The sequence below is a fragment of the Micropterus salmoides genome, unplaced genomic scaffold (genome assembly GCF_014851395.1).
Source record: "Micropterus salmoides isolate LMB-PRFRI ecotype aquatic unplaced genomic scaffold, ASM1485139v1 Ms_hic_scaffold_18, whole genome shotgun sequence".
NCBI classification, from domain to species: domain Eukaryota; kingdom Metazoa; phylum Chordata; class Actinopteri; order Centrarchiformes; family Centrarchidae; genus Micropterus; species Micropterus salmoides.
The window spans coordinates 10,468,174-10,486,840 of record NW_024040928.1 but is presented as its reverse complement, the minus strand read 5'-3'; the positions used below and the strand labels follow the sequence as shown (position 1 = coordinate 10,486,840).

The window sequence follows — 18,667 nt, the reverse complement described above, 5'->3', positions numbered from 1 at the left end:
CTGTCTTTTCTGCCTTCCAGATATTTTTTCTCTGTAAATATCTCTGGAGGTCAGAGACAACCTAGTCTGACTGAGAGGGTCCTTGCCTGAATAGCGTATGTCTTGTATAGACAGACTCTTTTTCTCTTCTTTGCAAAGAGCCTGAACTTTTTTCATGTTCTTTAATATTTTCATTGCACTAACATCCTTACATGTTTCTTTCCTTTTCAGTTATCAGCTAAAGTCATCTGAGCCTTTCTGTCTCCCCCACAGACCCTCCCACTGTGGAGCCGGTTTACATGGAGATGCGTCAGGGCCTGGGGAGGCCTGTGGTGATGACCTGCAGGGTGCTGCGAGCCCACCCTTCCCGTGTGCTGCGATTCGAGTGGCTTCTATCAAACAGACTGCTCCACGCCGGAGCATTCGATGCCCAAAGAGACGAAACAGAGTACACTATCCGCAGTCTGAATCGAGACGGCTGGGGGGAGTACACCTGTAATGTTATCAACGAGGCCGGAGCAGGCAAATGCACCTTCCAGGTTACAGGTAAAGAGTGCTTTTCATTAAAGGGATAGTTTGGGTTTTTGAAGTGGGGCTGTACAAGGTACTTATCCATAGTTGTACTCAGTGTATTACCTGCAGTAGATGGCGTTTGATGCATTTAGAGAAGGAGAGAGCTGTACCGTCACAGACGCTTAGCAAAGGACCACTGAAAAAAATCAAAAAGTTCATGTGTAGGCTATATTTAGAATATTTTCAGTGCTTTACCTTGCTGTCAGACAGCCTTTTCCTTTGGAACTGTATTTTGTCAAACGTAGAATTTCCGTATTTCTACGCATAAGCACAACTTATGCGTTTGTAAGTCTGTATGTAAGTACCTTATACAGCCCTGAACCGGAACAATACCTTTAAAGATTTGTCTTTTTTTAAAGGGGCTATATGTAGTTTTTCAAAGAAATCACTTTCTTTTTGTCAATGGGCTGTAACCTCACTTAGAAATGAGCCACACACCTGTTGCTTGCAACAGCCACTATTCTGCTTGTTTTATAAAAGGTTCGGGTCGGGATGTAGCCCTGTCCGTACTCCCGAGCCTTTCTCCGACTACAGGAAAAACACCACAAAACAAGAGGCTCCCAGCATAACACAAACTACACATAAGGATAAAAACAGCACTGTGCTGAAGCCCCTAAGGCCAAACTGAATCCGAAGATGTCGGGTAGACACATTCAACATCAGAAAGACTGATTGTTAGCTCGCCGGCTAATGTTGACCAGTTGCTAAGGTTATCCGGTGCAAAATACTATAGTTGTAACGTTGTGACTTTCCACATTACTTCACCAGCTAACGCGACCCAAATTACTATTCTGTGTACCCCCTGAGCCGGAAAGGGGGTTTGATATGATCTGCCTCTGAGCCGGGAACGTTGGTTGTAAGCTAGAGGAACCTGTCTTTGTGAAAAGCCACAGCTGCATGCCAGTGTTTCTGTGTTTATTGTGGGATCTGTTAAGGAAAAGGTTGTGTTACGGATTGTGCTCGCTGATGAATTCGGTTGCTTGATCTTAAAACCACACCGAACTTCCACTTGCGGTTTGGGGTTTGGGAAAGACTCAATAAAGACACCACCCCCAAACTCATTAAATGAAAAGTGCAGCTCCTCTCCTACTATAGCCCCATGTACACCTAACATATAGGGAAATCCAAAGTTTTACAGACATGTCTGCTTAGTTAATTCGTAAGCTATCATTAAACTGTTGATGTTCAATTAGCCTATTTGAAGTTAACATACACATACCATATTTCACTTTCATGCATACCTTAGTGGTATAAAATGGACTGTCAGTGTGTTCCATCCACCCTGAAGCTGCATTTGATGGCAGGTATTTGGCTGCCAAGCATCTGAAAGTCTACAACAACTTCTTCAGTATGCACTCCAGTTGGTAATTAGTTTTTGCTGTGATTTTTTTGGTTGAAATTGGTTCCTCTAACATATAACAGTCCTTGTCAAACTGTTTTATAGAGGCAAGGATGTATCTGGGTGTGATAGACAATTAATTTTGAAGAATAGCGAAAGAGAAAATTTCATGTATCTTCAGTCTGAATGGAAGGCGTCAATCATGCCGGCTCTTTCTCTGTCTCACGTAGTAGACCTGTTCTTTTAGATAATACACACTCATCCCCTTCCTGCTACTTCCTGTTTTTGTTTTTTTTCATCAAGAGCTGCAAGTGTCCATCTCCTTGTTGGTTGTTATGACAGGACCAAATTAGCTTGGCTATGGTGAGTGACCGTAGGAACTCTGGCCAAGGTTTCAATCTCCCAGACCTCCCATTAGAGACAGGAGCTGCAGGGTCACAGGAGGAGTATTTGTCACTTTGATCCTCTGCCACTTAGGTTGCTACCCTCTTTGATACTGTGTATTTCTCTCCATCTATTGCTGTCTTCTAATCGTACATTTCTGCACTTGCGTTTTCTCCTCTCTTTGCTCTTTCTTTATCTCTTTGTCCATGTTTTCTTTTCCTCATTCTTCAACTTTCTTATTTTAAACGTCTCTCTTTTGGCTCTCCCCCCCCCCCTCACCCACCAGTGTGGGTCATAAATCCATTGTCCCCTATGAGACAGGTAGAGCAGAGACACAGAAGCAGATAGTCCCCTCCAGCCATTTGTTTTTTCAACAGGGCTGGGGTTTTGCCTGATATTGCTCACTCTTCCTATCTCCACTCCCCTTCTATCCCTTTCATCCTCCATCCCTCCATTCTTCCTGCACTTTCTCTTCCACCATCACTCAGTTCCCGCTCAATGCTCCAGATTCCCACCATCTGGACTCAGTGGTTGCCAAAGGTATGGAGGCTCTTTTACTCACCTCCTGAGCGCAGGAGCATGGTGCAGAAAATCCACTTTGGTTCCTCCCATCATCCATGAAATCTGGCGTGCCAGCTTATTCTTTAACTTTTTTTTTTATAATTTTTTAATTTTATCCTGAATCTCAATAGCTACCACATGATATTAACATTATTCTGTGGTTATTGTGTGGTGAAATAAATAATCTACTAGAGAGTAAGTGGATATCAGCTCCACTTCAAGATGAAGCTCATGAAATATTTGTTATTGCTCATACAGTTAGGTGGTATCTTGGTTTGCTCATTCTACAGAGTGAAGACAGGTAGACACCTCAGTGGATGTTCCCTCACCGCACTCTCCCTGAGTTCCTCTTGGGCTGTGTTGTAGAGTTTTGGCCCGAAGCCCCAGTGGCTCAATTAAACTCACAGATCCAGTCAGCATAATATGCAAAACATACATGTTACCATGCCGACAGACACATGAACACTCATAAAAGTCTGGCATCAGCCCATTTTTTGGCTTATATAAGCATTGTCGCATCAGAAAGTGTATTGTGCCAGGGGAGTGTGTGTGTGTGCATGTGCATGGATGCCCATGTGCCAAGCCATTGGGGCATCTGTGGAAACAGTGAGTTGGCTGTAATGGCCAAGTTGGCCATTAAGTTGTGCCAGGGGAGGGACCCCTCAGAGGGATGTAATGTGTACCACTGAGCTTTGGCTCAGGCTCTCTGTCATGGGAACCCTGAGTTTTTAGCAAATGCTGAAATCATGCCCCTCTGAAAGTTAGAGTTGGGAAGAAAATAGAAAAAAACATAGTCTTTGAGTCTTCATCCTGCTTTTCTTCTGTGATTTCATTCCAGTCTGATGCAGTTTGTGATTTATGCATTGGTCTGCATTTATTCTATATCCTAACCTTAGGCTGCAAATGTGTACTGATGTAGCATTAATAGGGTGAAACACAGGTCACAGAAAATTTAGGTGGTGTATTCCATCAATCAGTAGTATTGCACTTCATAAAGTTGGGAGACTCATGAGAGACAGATAAGAAGGTAAAGGAATCATCAAAATGGAAACAGAAGAGGATAAGATATTCTGACTTTTAGCCCAGATTATGAGCTACACCCCCAAAACCCTTGGTCTTACATATCCCATAATGCAATTCCATAGTGTCTTTAAGACCCCCTTTTATCCTCTAAATGCCCACTTCTTTCAAACATTCAGTTTTGTAATGCAGGCTTTCTATTCTATATAATCCATGACATGGGTTATCTTGACTTGGGTGATGATGACATCATCATCATACTTAAACTTTGGAAAGCCCCCTCCAGAGCCACATAAGACACCATACAACTGTTGTGACAGGCTGAGTGGAACTAACCATGACAAGTAAACTGAACCTCACATGTAAAATCATGGGGAGTGCCCCTTTAAGGCATCACATTTGTGTAACCATGGCAAAACTGAAATTTATAGTAAAAAAACAAATTCTACAGAGCTTGTCCACACTTCTCCCTTGGTCTTTTTCTTCATTGAACCGTCTCAATATGTGCCGCAGTTTTGCTGGAATTCTGAAATTCACAATGAAAGGGCAAACAATGTTTCTCATTTGTCCCACATTTAATTCCTCTTTTTGGCAGTCTGTCATGAATTAGAGGAGAAGTAACAAGTAAATTCTTTGGGACGAATTTCAGATATTCATTGTCTGTGTTGTGCGACTTTGCTCATACAGATTCTAGAATAATGGTGTGCTTGTGGTCCCAGTTTCCCTTTTTATTGTAACCATTGTTCCTAAGGATACAGAAATCACATTGTGAAACACAGTGCCGGCTGCAATTAGATATCTGAATGTGTTTTAGGACAAAATGTATTTATTTGAGTGTGATAGACACTGTCACTTTCTCATTACAGTTTGGCTTATCTGCACACAATGTATTTTAATATATTTTTATTTAATCCATCATCTGTTTTGAGTAATATTTTTGTCATATTGATTTATTTTTTGTATTTTTGTCTCTTTGAGGTATGTTTTAAAGAGGCCCTTGGGCCCTTTTTGAGCTACACTACTACAAACTGATGTTTTTGTGTGTGTGTTAGTGTGTTTTTCGTATCTTCCAGTTAAATAAAAACCGAAATAGATTTTACCTTCAAACCTTGTATATTCCTCTATCTGAGGGGTTTATAAACCCTATCAGTGTTGGTCTCTCCTGAACATTTGTGCCTTTGCTTTAAGTTCCATACATGGTTTTTGGTAACTCAGTTTTCTGCCTTTATAATTTATGCCCAGTTCACCTGGGTTAAACTTTACCCCTGCAGTAGATGGTGTATGATGTTGATAACTTTCCGCAACTCAAAGAGACATACTGACGTTGATGGATCCTTTAGGTAGTAACAACTGACATTACATGGTCAGAGTTAAAAGGCAGCATAAGAATAATGTTATCTGTGATCAGACTGTGAAAGTCTGTCAGACTTGAAGGACAGACGCAATCTGTTCTGCTATTTTTCTGTCCTTTTGTTTTTTTCATTTCCTGACCTATTTTTGTGTTTCTGCTTCTTTTATAGCAATACAATATCCCTGGATTAGTCACTCAAGAGCAGCCTGCCATTAACACTGACCAAGAATGATAATATCAGAAGTCACCATGGGTCAATACAAACAAAATTCAGTTCATAAGATCAACAATTAGAAACCTTTCTCTTTTTAATATGTTTTATTTTGTGGATTTTATTAAGTGGGTTGGGTGAGGAGGGAGGAAGTTGAGGAAGAATTAGCTGAATAGTAAGGAAGGAAGTTACTCAAGTTATTCAAGTTACTCATTTCCCTGAAAGAAAAATAAACCCAAGAGAGATTGCATTCTCTATCCCAGGAGGATACAACCAGGCAATTATCAAAGAGTCTTCTAATGTCTCTAGTGTCTTTTCCCTAGAGTCAGTTAGCTCTTCGTGCATCGGTGTTGCGTTTGTCTCAGCCAGCTGTGCTTCCATATGCAAGCGTCATTTCTACCACAAAAACCTACATCACACATCAGCCCAGCACCATATAGAAACACTTACCATATGGTGGGACAAAGTGTTTTTCCGAAGAAGAAAACGTGTTCATAAACCCTTAAAAAATGAAAAGGAAGTCTGCAAACAAGGTCAACTTCTTGCCTGAAGGGTTTTGCTGAGCAGTTATGAGTCATTGCATTGGTTCTGCTGTTATAAACAGGATTTTAAAAAATCAATTAAGCCTTCTTTACTTTATGTTTGATGTCTCCCACCCAGGGTTATCTGTTTCAAGCAGTGTGGGTTAGGTAATGTGCTTCATCACACGTAATTTATTAGGAGTGAGGGCTATTTCGCTTCATTACATTGCATTGTATATTTGAATAAAAGACAACAATACACCAGTGAGTTTGTGACAGTGTCGCTACTTTTGCACTAAATGAAATTTAAGACATTTACTTTTAAAGATTTTTGTCAATATAAGACATACAATTGATGTAATGGATTAGTACAAAACACTTCAACTAAATGAATGTAATGTGCACTTGAACCTCCTGCCTTTGCTCTATTGCAAAAGACAAGGTATTCATTCCTTTATCAGCTTTGCTGTACAGTATAAACTGCATGAACAAAACTGACAGTATCTGCCAGGCTGGCTTATGTAACATTTATTGTACAGTATGCTGTTAACACAGCTGGCTCTATACAGCAAAACACTGCCAAGTGAAGTGCAGACAGTATATTTCATTTTTTTGTTTGGAGTTTTTCTAGTTGCATTAGCATCTCAATGTTCTTTGTGTTATATATATATATCGGTTATAAAACAGAAAGGTTCAACTTGTTGTAAACTAACCTTAACATTTTGAGTATCATTTATTTCATCAACATAAAAGGCAGAACATAAAATATACTAAATTATTAAATTAACAGTATTTCTCTTGCTTTCCCTGTTTTTTTCTTTCTCTCGGAATGATTTTATCTGGCTGATAAATGTGTGTTCCTTTCCCCCAGATTAGAATATTGTATTTTAAATAGCTTTATCCATATGAAGGCCAAGTGATCTGCAGTAGGCTGCCCAAAGCATAATTAACCTGATTTATCTTCTAAAATGCAGTACAAAATGCCCTCAGTGTTGATTTTGACTTATTATCATGGACGATTATGAGAATTGATCAAACCAGTCAGAAGCTGAAAGAAACCGCTAATCTTGTTTGTTTTTTCCTCCTGCAAAGGCACCTCGCTGCTTTTGATTTATTTAAATTGAAATGATTATATCTGAAGTGCATGTGTTTACAGCTTAACTGGGGTACAATGCAATCAAAGAAATTATGAAATTTGCCAGTGTGTTATGGATTATGCTTTCTCCTGTCTACTTAACATTTCAGCAGTGTTTGTCCCATATTGTTTTGCTTGTTGAGGTATAGATTTCATCTCAAAACAATACATACGTTTGGCATCTGACATCAGTTACAGCTAATGTTGCATGACATTACAGCTGAGTGAACACTCAGACTGCCCTAGCAGCGATTGTCTTCATATGAATCATCATATGAATTATTAAAACATAAGGCTGGCTTTACTCTATATGTGTCTTACTGTCAACAAATCCCACAGAAAGACCAAAAACAACAATGTGTTTTTGGGCAACAAATGAGGTCTGATAACAAAAGAACAAGCTGTTGGCTACACAGCCAAAGCCTGATAGCAGAACCATTGTTGGTTTTGGTATTTCCATTGGATTTGTTGACAATAAGAAAAAATACTCAACATCACCAACATTAACCACACCAGAAAGTGGCTCAGCGATGTCTTTGGGTTTGAAATCTTGATAACAAGCTTAACTAGATAAGTTAGTTTAAAATTTTCAATGACACATTTCTACCATCACTTGCTGTCTCACAACTGTCCACAAACCATAATTTTTTTGTGGAGCAGTTTATACTCTGATAGAGGAGGTTTAAATAAATGTGGATGCAACACCGCTAATAAGTCTCGCTGCTGTCTGCATTTTGTACTCTCTAGCTCTCACTTTCCTCAAATGTCACCACTGTCAAGACTGTTTGCTGTTGGTCAAAGGCACAAATTCACCCACAACCAAATCGACTAATTGCGGTGACTCCATTCAAATTGATTCTCATTCATTTTAATAATATCTCAAGAAAGCATCAGTTTTTAGTCTGTCCAGTGCCACTAGCTAACTCTATAATGTAAGCAGGGACTTGAAACCAGACAAATGATGACCATCACAAACTGACCTTCTCTGAGTGTCATACATAGAATCCAATCACAGGAAAACCAAGAAGCCAAGAACTTGGCAGGTTTATCCAGTTGCCTGACATACACCAACTACTTGCTGCATCTCCACACGGGTGCATCACATCCCAGTGCTGCTTTTGTTAGAAATAACAATGGCTGCTCTACGCTCTTTTCCATGGCTATTAAAAATCATCTGCCTTGGGTATTGTCATCCTTCAATAAACAAGCTCAAATAGCAGAGGGACAGAGGGTGAATTGCTATTCTTTGCTTCGAAGGTCATTCTGTAAGCTTGTTTCGAGATCTTGATTAAAATACAATGTTCTGCCAGCTCCTACTTCAGCTGTCAGAAATCCATTTGCAGAATGACTGGAAATCTGAAAACTTGAAAGATTTCTTCTGTTCTTGACACGATTACTAGAAAAAAATTAATATTTACAGATTCCAAGAAAGCAAACCGTATTATTGAAAGAAAAGGTTCGAGAGGAGCTCTGTGGTAGTCCACCTGTATGAAATAATTTTTTTCTGAGGAGTGGTTTTGAGTATACAGACATTTAGCACTCAGGATCTGCCATTGCATGGGATGGACACTTAAGGAAGCAGTGACAAGGACACTAGCAAAACACAAAACTAGTGAACAGTCAGTCTGGAAGGATAAGGACAGAGCAATTGCCTGTAGACACCACCCGCAAAACCATTGTCTTTTTTGGGGTTGTCTTGCTTTTGCCTCTCTCCAGTGCATCTGTCACTTTTTAATTTGCACCAAAACGAGTGACTTTGCTTCAAAATCGCTTATGCTTCCTAACTGGACAGATTGATATTCCTGAAGTTTAACTAACTTGATGTTATGCTGTTATGAAGTGTTCAGTGAGCTGTGTAGTTGATGAGACATACTACAATGTGGGACATGCTTTGATTCAAAGCCATGAAAGTGCTCTATGTCATGTAACATAAGATGAAACTTTAATGATCTTGGAGGAAAAAATCAGTCATAGCAGCAACAAGGAATACCATACAGAGTAGATAAAAATAGAACATAGTGAAGACACTGTTCATCTGTATCATGCTAATTCAGCTCTCTTTTTGGCTTTATAGAAGTCTCAAGTCAACAAATGAACCAATTACAGGTTTACATTTAGCATGGCTGCCTGGTGTGCAAAATACATCAGTGCAGCAGGGCAGAGCTTGCCTGCAATACATAAAATACAAGCCAAGAACTGAGATCAAATAATTATAATTGTAATCTAGCGATGTTCAAAAAATTACAGTACAGAATTCTCATCTGTTTCACTAAATACTAATACAATCCTAATTGCACTGACCTTTCAAAATAAAAACAAGTACTTTTTATCTATTTGTTTACCAATTACATTCATACTTGCTCACTATAAAATCATGCAAATGCTTTAAAAAGGTCATATTGTGCTTTTTAGCTTTTTCCCTTTCCTTTATTGAGTTATATATCTTTTTTGTGCATGTACTAGTTTTGCGAGTGAGAAAGCTGAGAAAAGTTCACCCCAAAAGGAGTTACCATCTCCCACAGAAAAGCTCCTGAACGGTCTTGAAAACAGCTTGATTGTAGTCCAGCCTTTACTTTCTAGCCACGTCACTTTGTAACACGTGCCATAATGCTCGCATAGCGGGTAGTCAGGCAGGCCCTCAAAAACACTGGTGGAGAAACACACTTAAGCCTAGTTCACATTCCACGATTTTGGCAAATGTCAGGCTAAGATCAGAAATCAGTGGTTGATCATTGGTCGCCAGTCGTCGGTAGTAGTCTGCACAAGCCTTTAGCTGCAGCACACACAGTGACAAGACATCCACTTGCTGCGTCCCCCTCACCCCCACCCCCCTGACCTACTGTATCCTTCAGGCAGTCAATGGACAAAGTTGTTACTGTGATGTAGAGACACAGTGAAATCTTTACCTATGAAAGATCAATTTGTTACAAAGTAATAACTCACCACTCTGAAACTCTGGCTCCAGTCTAGGTTGCTAAGCTATTTCGGGAACATGTACAGCTGAACCAAAGCCGGGGTTACCAGCTTCTCAGGACCCACTCTGCTCTGCTTCTGATTAACCCAGTACTGCACATGTGCAACTCCCAACAAAGATCAAATAGAAGTGAGATGCTTCGCTCTGTAGCTAAAACGGAGCCTCCAACACATAGGGTTGACAGAGGAGCTGCAGCATTGTGCAGAAGGACAAAAATATGGTGTTTTTTGAAAATGATACCATGTAAACCTGTTCTGGTACAACCCCTAAATAAAATGATAACCCTGAAAATGAGCATAATATGACCACTTTAAGATCAGACCTTTTTCCGAATCTGCCATGAAATTCATTCTACCAATGTGTCTGTGAGTTCATTAAGTTCATTAAAAACATACACGGAGGAGTGATATACATACTTTGAGGCATTGACAATGCTGATATTGGGCTGTAAGTCTCCATAGCAGCAATATGAATTATTCTTTTTAGTCCTCCACTTAAAAAAGAGTCATTGGCAAGTCTTATTGTGTTATGTGTATGACAGTTTGACATTAAGTGTTTATGCCTGGTTTGCAGGAACCATAAAATTCCATATGGTTAGTAGGCTTAGAGTTTTTTCATTGTAAATGAGCATTAAAGCGTTAAGTATAATTATCAATCTGCTTTCTGTCCAGGCAAGGCCTACCCCCCAGAGTTCTACTATGATACCTACAGTCCTCTGTGGCAGAACAGGCCCAGAGTCTACGGCTTCAAGCTCCAGTGGACCCAGATGAACCCCAACGCTGTGGACCGCATTGTCGCCTACAGACTAGGCATCAGACAGGTAGGATGACTAAGAGTTATCAATCTGAGCACCCTCCTGCATACTGATTTGTTCTCTTTCTCTATGTTTAACCGTTGGGTGCATCACTGAAGTGCTTGTTGCATTGAAAAAGTGTTATTCAGTCCCACAGAACTCTGTTCTGAGGGAGCTTTTGTTACAGCTAGAATATGAGTTTTAAAAGCCAGAAATGTTGGCTCCTGATAGAACAATCGCTGAGTCATTGGTAATGGTCAGCCTCGTTTTGACCCCTCTTAAATTAATTAGAGTCGTTTGTGCCATGGGGCTGAAGAAACCTTTCTCACTGCCAATTTAAACGTCTGATAGACGTGTTTGCACAGCTTGTGCTTGTTGAATTCAGTTTGACAGCGCCAAATCTTCATTGTCTGTCTTATTCTGCAGTATTTGGGGATGTGAATGAGCCTCTGTGGGCCGGGCAGGATGACTAAGAACCTGTCAAGGGCAGTCGTTTGAATGAGTTCTGTGGTTTTCACGAATTGCTTCTGTTTTGTGCTCTCCATCAGAAGCTCAGTCAGAGGAGTAGAAGGGAACCCCACAGAGAGAAAGAGCAAGCATAGCTCCAGTTTTTCCCTGCTTCTCAAGTAAACTTCACAGATGACAGGCTGGCAGCACTGATGGATGACATGGTTACATTTTCTCTCTGTGGCAATCAATGTGTACCTTCCTTCCCCCCCTACACCCCCACCCCCCTTATGGCAGTGTGGAGCACTTTTGTTTTTTTTTATTATTTACAGCAGCATGTGTGGCACCTCCTTCAGTTTACATACAGTTTGAAATAGTGAACTTGCTCCATTAACAATCCCCATGTTTTCAGTTTAACATTGCCTTTGCATTGCAGCGCTGAGCCACCATTCAGGACCCTGTTTAATAAAAAACAGCATATATCAAAAGACTGTAGCACATGCTGCAATGCTAAATCCATCTCAGTTCTGCTCAGAATTAGCAGGCATGCCCTGACAGTTGTGTTTGCAATGAATAATATAATTTCATGTTTGTTTCACACTACACCCTCAAGGAATTGAAGCTTGAAAACACATTCTAAACCAGTTATGTTTGTGTAGCAATGATTTTTCTGTCAACAATCTCAGTTGGTCTTTTGGTAATAAATGATGTTGTGCTTGCAGAGCCCATGTTTGCGCTTGCCAGGCGTTTGTCTGAAAACTTGCCAGGAATATACATTTGCTTTTCCTCTTTTCAGCTGGTCGTGCACACAGTTTTTGAACTGATTATAATGTCTGCATGCTGTTGTAGAACTGACCCATGGCAATTCAGAAATCACATTAACATTTCAACCTTTTCTGCATTTGTTTATTAAAAGAGAGAACTTCACTACCCCAGTTTATTTCAGCAGACAATCAGTGTTTGGGCAAATTCATTTCTTTCCACCTTCTTGCCTTGATATCTCAAGAGGGTACATTTTGTGACCATTATTTCCTTCCTGCGAGGCATAAAAAACAATCTTCCATTGTCTTAGATTAAAGAGATTCTTTGCTGTAGGGAAAATTCAGACTTTTTCACTGGGTTTGCTATACAGTATACCCTCTGTGATTGATTGAGTCTCAGCTTTGAGTATTGATTTAGACTGATAATGAGAATTTTTTTTTTTAAATGTCTTTTTGTGATGAAGGAAAGAGGCAAAAATGTCAAGGCAGTGAGCAAGAGGAAATGAGAGAGAAGGAGAGAGAAATGAGTAGGAGGAGAGACTCCTTTTGTAAATAAATGAATGATTAAAAAAAGAAAGATACCACTGGAAAGAAAGAAAGCTTCGGCACGTGGACTACACCTCTTCGATCTAGTTATAGATCCAGCACCAGCTCCCCTGCCATTCCAGGAGAATTATCGCTACTTTTGAATTAATACTAAGAGCTAGTAGACCTTATGCCTTTGTAATGGATTGCTCTGTGTTATCGTCCAGTGCCCTCGTGAGAGACAGTCTGGCTGAAGGGGAAATGGGAATTAAGCTCTAGCTGAAAGGCATGCAAGAATCACAAAACACAAATCACTATGACTGTCAAGGATACAATGGAAAGGTGTGACATCTGCCCTTGTTTTGATACTGTAGCCGGCTACTAAAGAACCTTTTCTGCTGTCCGGAAACTTGATTTACCCAACTCCCACCCCCGTAAGATAACTTTTTCAACCCACATCTTGCCATCTTGCAACTCGTTCTTCTGCCTGTTGCTTTATCTCTTCCTCCTCCTCCCCCTCTTTCGTCTTTTTCAATTGATCTGTCAAGTCAGGATGTGCAAGCAGATGAATAGGAGCCATACTAATTGCATGCCGGCAATCTACAGTAGATCAGTGCTCGTCTCACATTACATCATCACTTTTGATTATTCCTGTGTTTCATTTGGCTCCTGCAATTGCTTTGATCAATCCTGCTGTTTTTTAAAGTTGCCATAAAAACCCCCATGAACTACTGCCGCAATCAAATGAAATTGAATCAATATGGCACTCTGCCTCTGTGGGGAAAATGTGGAGAATGAAAGGTAATGGGATGTAAACAGAAACCTTAATTGGACGCGGGGATTCAGTGAACATTAATGGGAATCAAAACAAAGGTGCAAAATCCATAAGCCAATAAGTTTGTGTATGATTCAAAACACCTGAAAAGTTAAATGTTTTTATCAATCAACATCTCAAGTTTGCTTTGATTTGCACATTTAAGCACACTTCCTTTTTGATATGGAAAAAACTGAACTATTTGCTTCCACTTGTTGTTTGGAGGCAGTGCCTGCCAAGACTAGCATTTAAGGACTCCATCTGCCTGGAGCTTTGGGACACATACACATACACAAATTGGTCCCCTATTAGCCATTCTTTTCCCAATTAAATGTTTTTAAATCTGACACCTATCTCCAAAACTGAAATATAGCTACACATATATATCTTTTTTACTGCTTTTGTTTACATTCATGGTATTACACAACCACTTTTGAGAACAATAATGAAGTAACATACAAACCCCAAGACATTCTCATTCTCAAAGTAAATTGACATGGTGCTCCCATTACAATCTGGCATTTTCTTTTATGAGACCTATACAGTACTGTCTATTACACAACATCAACAAATCAACAATGCCAAAATATGGCACATAAGTAGGATCTCTGGGTGGTGGAGGGAGCATATCAGTAAACTAACACTGTACACCTGCATGAATATGACTGGATGCAACGAGTGAGCTAGGAGCCAAGCAGCTGATAAATAAGCCAGTGATTGTGAAACATGAATGATGCAGCTAATGCAAATTAATTTCATTTTGCTATAGACAATCATCCTATCTCTCAATGTTAATGAAAGTGAAAAATAATTGGTGTATCTGCCCTATGATTTGGATCTGCTCCGACATGGATTGGGTTTTTCCTTGGACCATGCTACACTCTTCCGCCAGGTTTCATCTGATCAGTAGGTTTTCCATAATCCTGCTGACAGGCAAACAAAAAAACAGCACTGAAAACATAATCTCCTTGCGGAGGTAAATTTGGTAAAATGGTCAAAGCCGTCAATTTGCATAGACACCATTGCTTAAAACTGATTTGTTAGGATAGGTGCATTAAATGACACTATAGAAACTGTTGTCAGCATAGATACATGGATAGATAGATAGATGCACACATTTGCATCAGCACGTTACACAAACTTTACGGTTTAAGGTTATATACACATTCAACTGCCTATGACTGCAGATTGTTCTCTTTGTCATCTGCAAACCCCTCACCACCAATCTACAGACGTTTTTAGTGAGTCTCTGGTTGGAAACAGCAGATGTACTTCTTTGTCACCATTTTAATTTTACATTACACTTTCTATTTGCATAGAAAGGTTGTTTTCACTCTTATTAAAAATATCACATGTGCACACACACACACACACACACACACACACACTTTCAAGCCATCAATGTGTAATGTATGGCAATTAACTGCCATGCCTTTGTACATAGAGGATAGGTAAAAATTTCAAAGGATAGGAAGGGACAAGTGCTCTCTCTGCAATTACCAGTGACAGACAAAACACTCTATTTACCTGCAAACTAATGGTGATAAAAACTTGCGCCCCATAATTGTGGATCATCAGGCTCCATGTAATTACTTAATTGGTATTGTTCTCTCATACACACACACACGCACGCTGATTCTGCTTCACTGCTATCACACCTTCATTCACTCTATCTCTGTCTCTCTTTGCTAGTAACACACTTCCTCTTTTCCTTTGACTGAGAAGGGCATGTAAAGTCACTAATTGTGATGCAGAATCTGTAACTTGTCTTTGTGCAGCTCTTCCCCTTAAACTGATTCTCAAGGATAAAATGTACCCTACTTCTCTTCTCATTGCCCCCAGCAACTTCAGCAACAAGGCATCATTTTGTTTCTTTGAATTTCGGAGGGGCTTTATTGTATCACAAGACATGAAAAGCGTGAGATAGTTTTACCTGAGCTTAGTCACCTTAAAACAGATTCAGTTGTGTGCTTTGCATTGTGCAAAGACGCGATATAAAATTCCTGTCAGTTCAAGGTCTCTGTATTAAGGGATTGCAAAACATTTTTGAAAATCATTAAAGTAAAACTTTAGAAGAATGAGGCAATCATATGCAGAGTACAAAGGTGTTGTCCGTACTGTACTCGCAACATACCTGTATTGCGAATACAGTAATGCAGACTGAAGAATATATTTAATGGGAAAAATTATAAATATAAGAATATCTCTGCTGCTTGCTAATAGCAGCCCTTGAATTCAAAGACTGGGAGCTTTGAAAGTAAATATGGATAATGAGCAGCTAGCTGTCAACACTTTACAGAGAAAATAAATGTTTTTGTTGTGCAACATTTAATGTTGGTGGATCATACAAATGCCTATAGACAAGGTTAATTGGCAGATGAGATGGAACATCCTACACTGATTGTGGAGGGAATACATATTTGCTGTGGTCATGTACGCATTTGTTTCCAAGATCAGTGTCTTCCATGTTTTCATTGATACTTGGTATTTCCATGAATGATGTTTGATTAAACATCCAAAACTGTGGAGTTGCGAGTCATAAAAACAAAAAAATGTACTGAAACTCGCTTTAAAGCTTCATAGAGCTGAGGGGAACTGCAGGAAAACGAATTGTTCTGTGGTTGGCACTACGAGTGTCCCCTTTCACATACAAGTAGTCAGTTGATCCATTGTTGATATAAAACTATTGATTATAGCCGCTTAAAATTGTAGTGGTTACTTTTAATGTGCAATGGTTGCTTGTTCCAACTCCTGCCAACACAGAACCTCTCTAGACTGGTGGGAATGAGTTCTCAGTACTTTAAAATGGCAGTCTTTGAGATGCTCAGGGACCTCACTGACTTGTAGTTGTACAGCTTTATGCTTTAAGGGTGACCACCCTAGCAGTTGGAAGGGACTTTTGTCAGCATTTGCCCTTCCAAATCCAAAACAACCTGTTCTAAGAGATCTGTAGTTAAACTGAGGTGTTTTTCCCGGACCTTCAAACCATGAACAGAGTGACTAATCAAAGCAGCACAGAACAAGAGATTTAGCAAACAGTCTTAGACTTTCTTTATCAGTTGAATGAGCTTTTCTTCCCCAAAACATAGTTTTGTTGTCTCTAACAGAGGGTTCGGCAGGAAAAAGTCCAAACTTGTTGAACTTGATTAGCTAGGATTTGATCCAAATAAAAGAGACAGCTTATTGTCTGTAAATTATTCCTAGATCTTACTGAAATCCTTACTTAGGAATTCTCATTCTATGAGAAACCAAATAGGCCATTCACACACAACAGACAGCAGGAGGCATAAAACACTTTCCTGCGGAACTCCATGTTACAGGCAGGTTATAGGATAACTTCGTTCCTTAACTTTCTATCGGTAAAATATGAATCAAAACACTTTAATTCTAATGGGATACAAACCCATGACAAATTTTTAAGTAGCAGAATATGGTTAATGTTTCAAATGCTTTTTGTGGGTCTGTCATGTATAACATATCTGTGTGTTTGTATAAGTACAGAAACAATGATTTTCAATAATCTGAACCTGTTGTGGTTCCTCCTCCCATCCAGATGGGGTTACAGCGATGGTGGGAGCAGGAGATCCCTGTGGACGGAACAATCAACAAAGGAGAGCTCATGACACACAACCTGACTGAGCTCATAAAGCCAGAATCCTACGAGGTGCGCCTCACTCCCATCACTCGTTTTGGAGAGGGCGACTCCACCATCCGGATTGTCACTTACAGCGGTGAGTGCTGTATACTGTATTGATTCTAGGGATGTCTTTTTGGAGGACAGTAATCAGTCTACTCATCCTTCAGTATTTTAATGTGTTCACATTATAGAGAAAAACAGGGAAGGGGAGAAACAACTTGTGGTCACCTGCGAAAATGTGGTTTTGCAGGTGAAAGAATTACAGCAACAGCTGGCAATGTTATCCTTCAGTTAACTCAAAAATACTCAAGTTTGTGCTGCTGCATGATGACACGTTTATCAACGAAACGCTGATGGATATCAAAAGTTTACTCTCGTATCACCAATCATTCTGATGATTATGATGATGATGTATCATGCATGATATGTATGAGGAAGGACCAGTAAAAAGTGAACTCATTAAAATTATTCGATTTGCATCTAACACATTCAGTCATCAGAGGACTCCTTGAAATCAGCTTGTTTTGCTTCTTTGCTAGTTTGAGTGAATGCTGCTCAACTGACTATTTATTAGGGCTGCCCTTATGTCAGCTAATAGTTGTTAGTTCCAGTCATTAGTCGTAGCACTTTTATGATATTAATGTAATTATTTAAACAAATATATTTTGAGGGGTATCAGAATCACATTATTTATTCAGTCATTCACTGCTGGGTCTCACAACTGACCAATGAAAACTAGTCAACTGTTACGGGACAGCCATACTGATCAAGTCTTACTCGTAACCTTTATGTATTGCTTGAGTCAGGTGTATCCTGGACTGGGGCAAAGACTGACTTGATGTTTCTCTACAAGCCAGATCATCAAAGCAGATAAATCTAAAATGTAGTTTGGGTTTTGCTTTACTTTGCATGACTCCTCTAACATGATACACAAGCACAATAACATGTTTACTTCTGTCACAATGTTTGGTTGATGTAGGTTTTGAACCAGGACTGTAGTAATAGTATAGCAGCCAGAGGGATCATGAAGATGGCACGCTAGCCTGGTCAGGCCAGCGAGAATACATCAAAACACACTGTATTTCTCTACAGAATCAAGTCACAGCTTGCAAAAGGAGGTACAGTCTCCAGCCTGTGGGACGGCATACTGGCTGAAATACAAAAGCTACATTAATATCCACAGTAGGCACAGCACTGCCAGTGAACAGATGCACAGGTACTTGAGATGTGCATTTTCAGAAACAAACTGGCTGACTGTTTTCTGTCTATCACTGACTGCTGAGGTCTTCCTGAGTGGTGCTGCTGCAGTTGTGAATTATTCAGTTTCACTGCAGCTCATCATGGCTGTTGAAAAGAGAATTGGGGTAGAGAGAGACACAGATAAACTATCTCTGCTGTTATTTTTTTAGTGCTTACTGTGGTATTGTGTGGTCTCTGCTAAACCTTGAATTGAATTCAGTTGTACTGAATCGAATTGAATCCAATCAAAGTGAAGCACAGAGAATTGAGGCTAATTAAGACAGAGAGAGGCACAGAAGGAGAGATTGAGACAGCCAAGTTGGGACGAGGGATGGGTGATTATGTACAGAGAAACAAAGTAAAAGAAAAGAAAAGGAAAGAAGAGAGCCAATGCTGATGTGCG

At 39.8% G+C, this 18,667-nt stretch overlaps 1 protein-coding gene across 2 annotated transcripts in view; it reads left to right on the top strand.

Moving 5' to 3' along the window:
• The window catches only part of LOC119908816 (MAM domain-containing glycosylphosphatidylinositol anchor protein 2-like), a 198,822-nt gene that overhangs the window by 149,350 nt on the left and 30,805 nt on the right, over positions 1-18,667 (top strand). For both annotated transcript variants that reach the window (XM_038726693.1, XM_038726692.1), the window contains exons 10-12: positions 253-525; positions 10,720-10,868; positions 16,942-17,119. In XM_038726693.1, the coding sequence (XP_038582621.1) occupies positions 253-525; positions 10,720-10,868; positions 16,942-17,119 (600 nt within the window). The remainder of the gene's footprint in view (positions 1-252; positions 526-10,719; positions 10,869-16,941; positions 17,120-18,667) is intronic.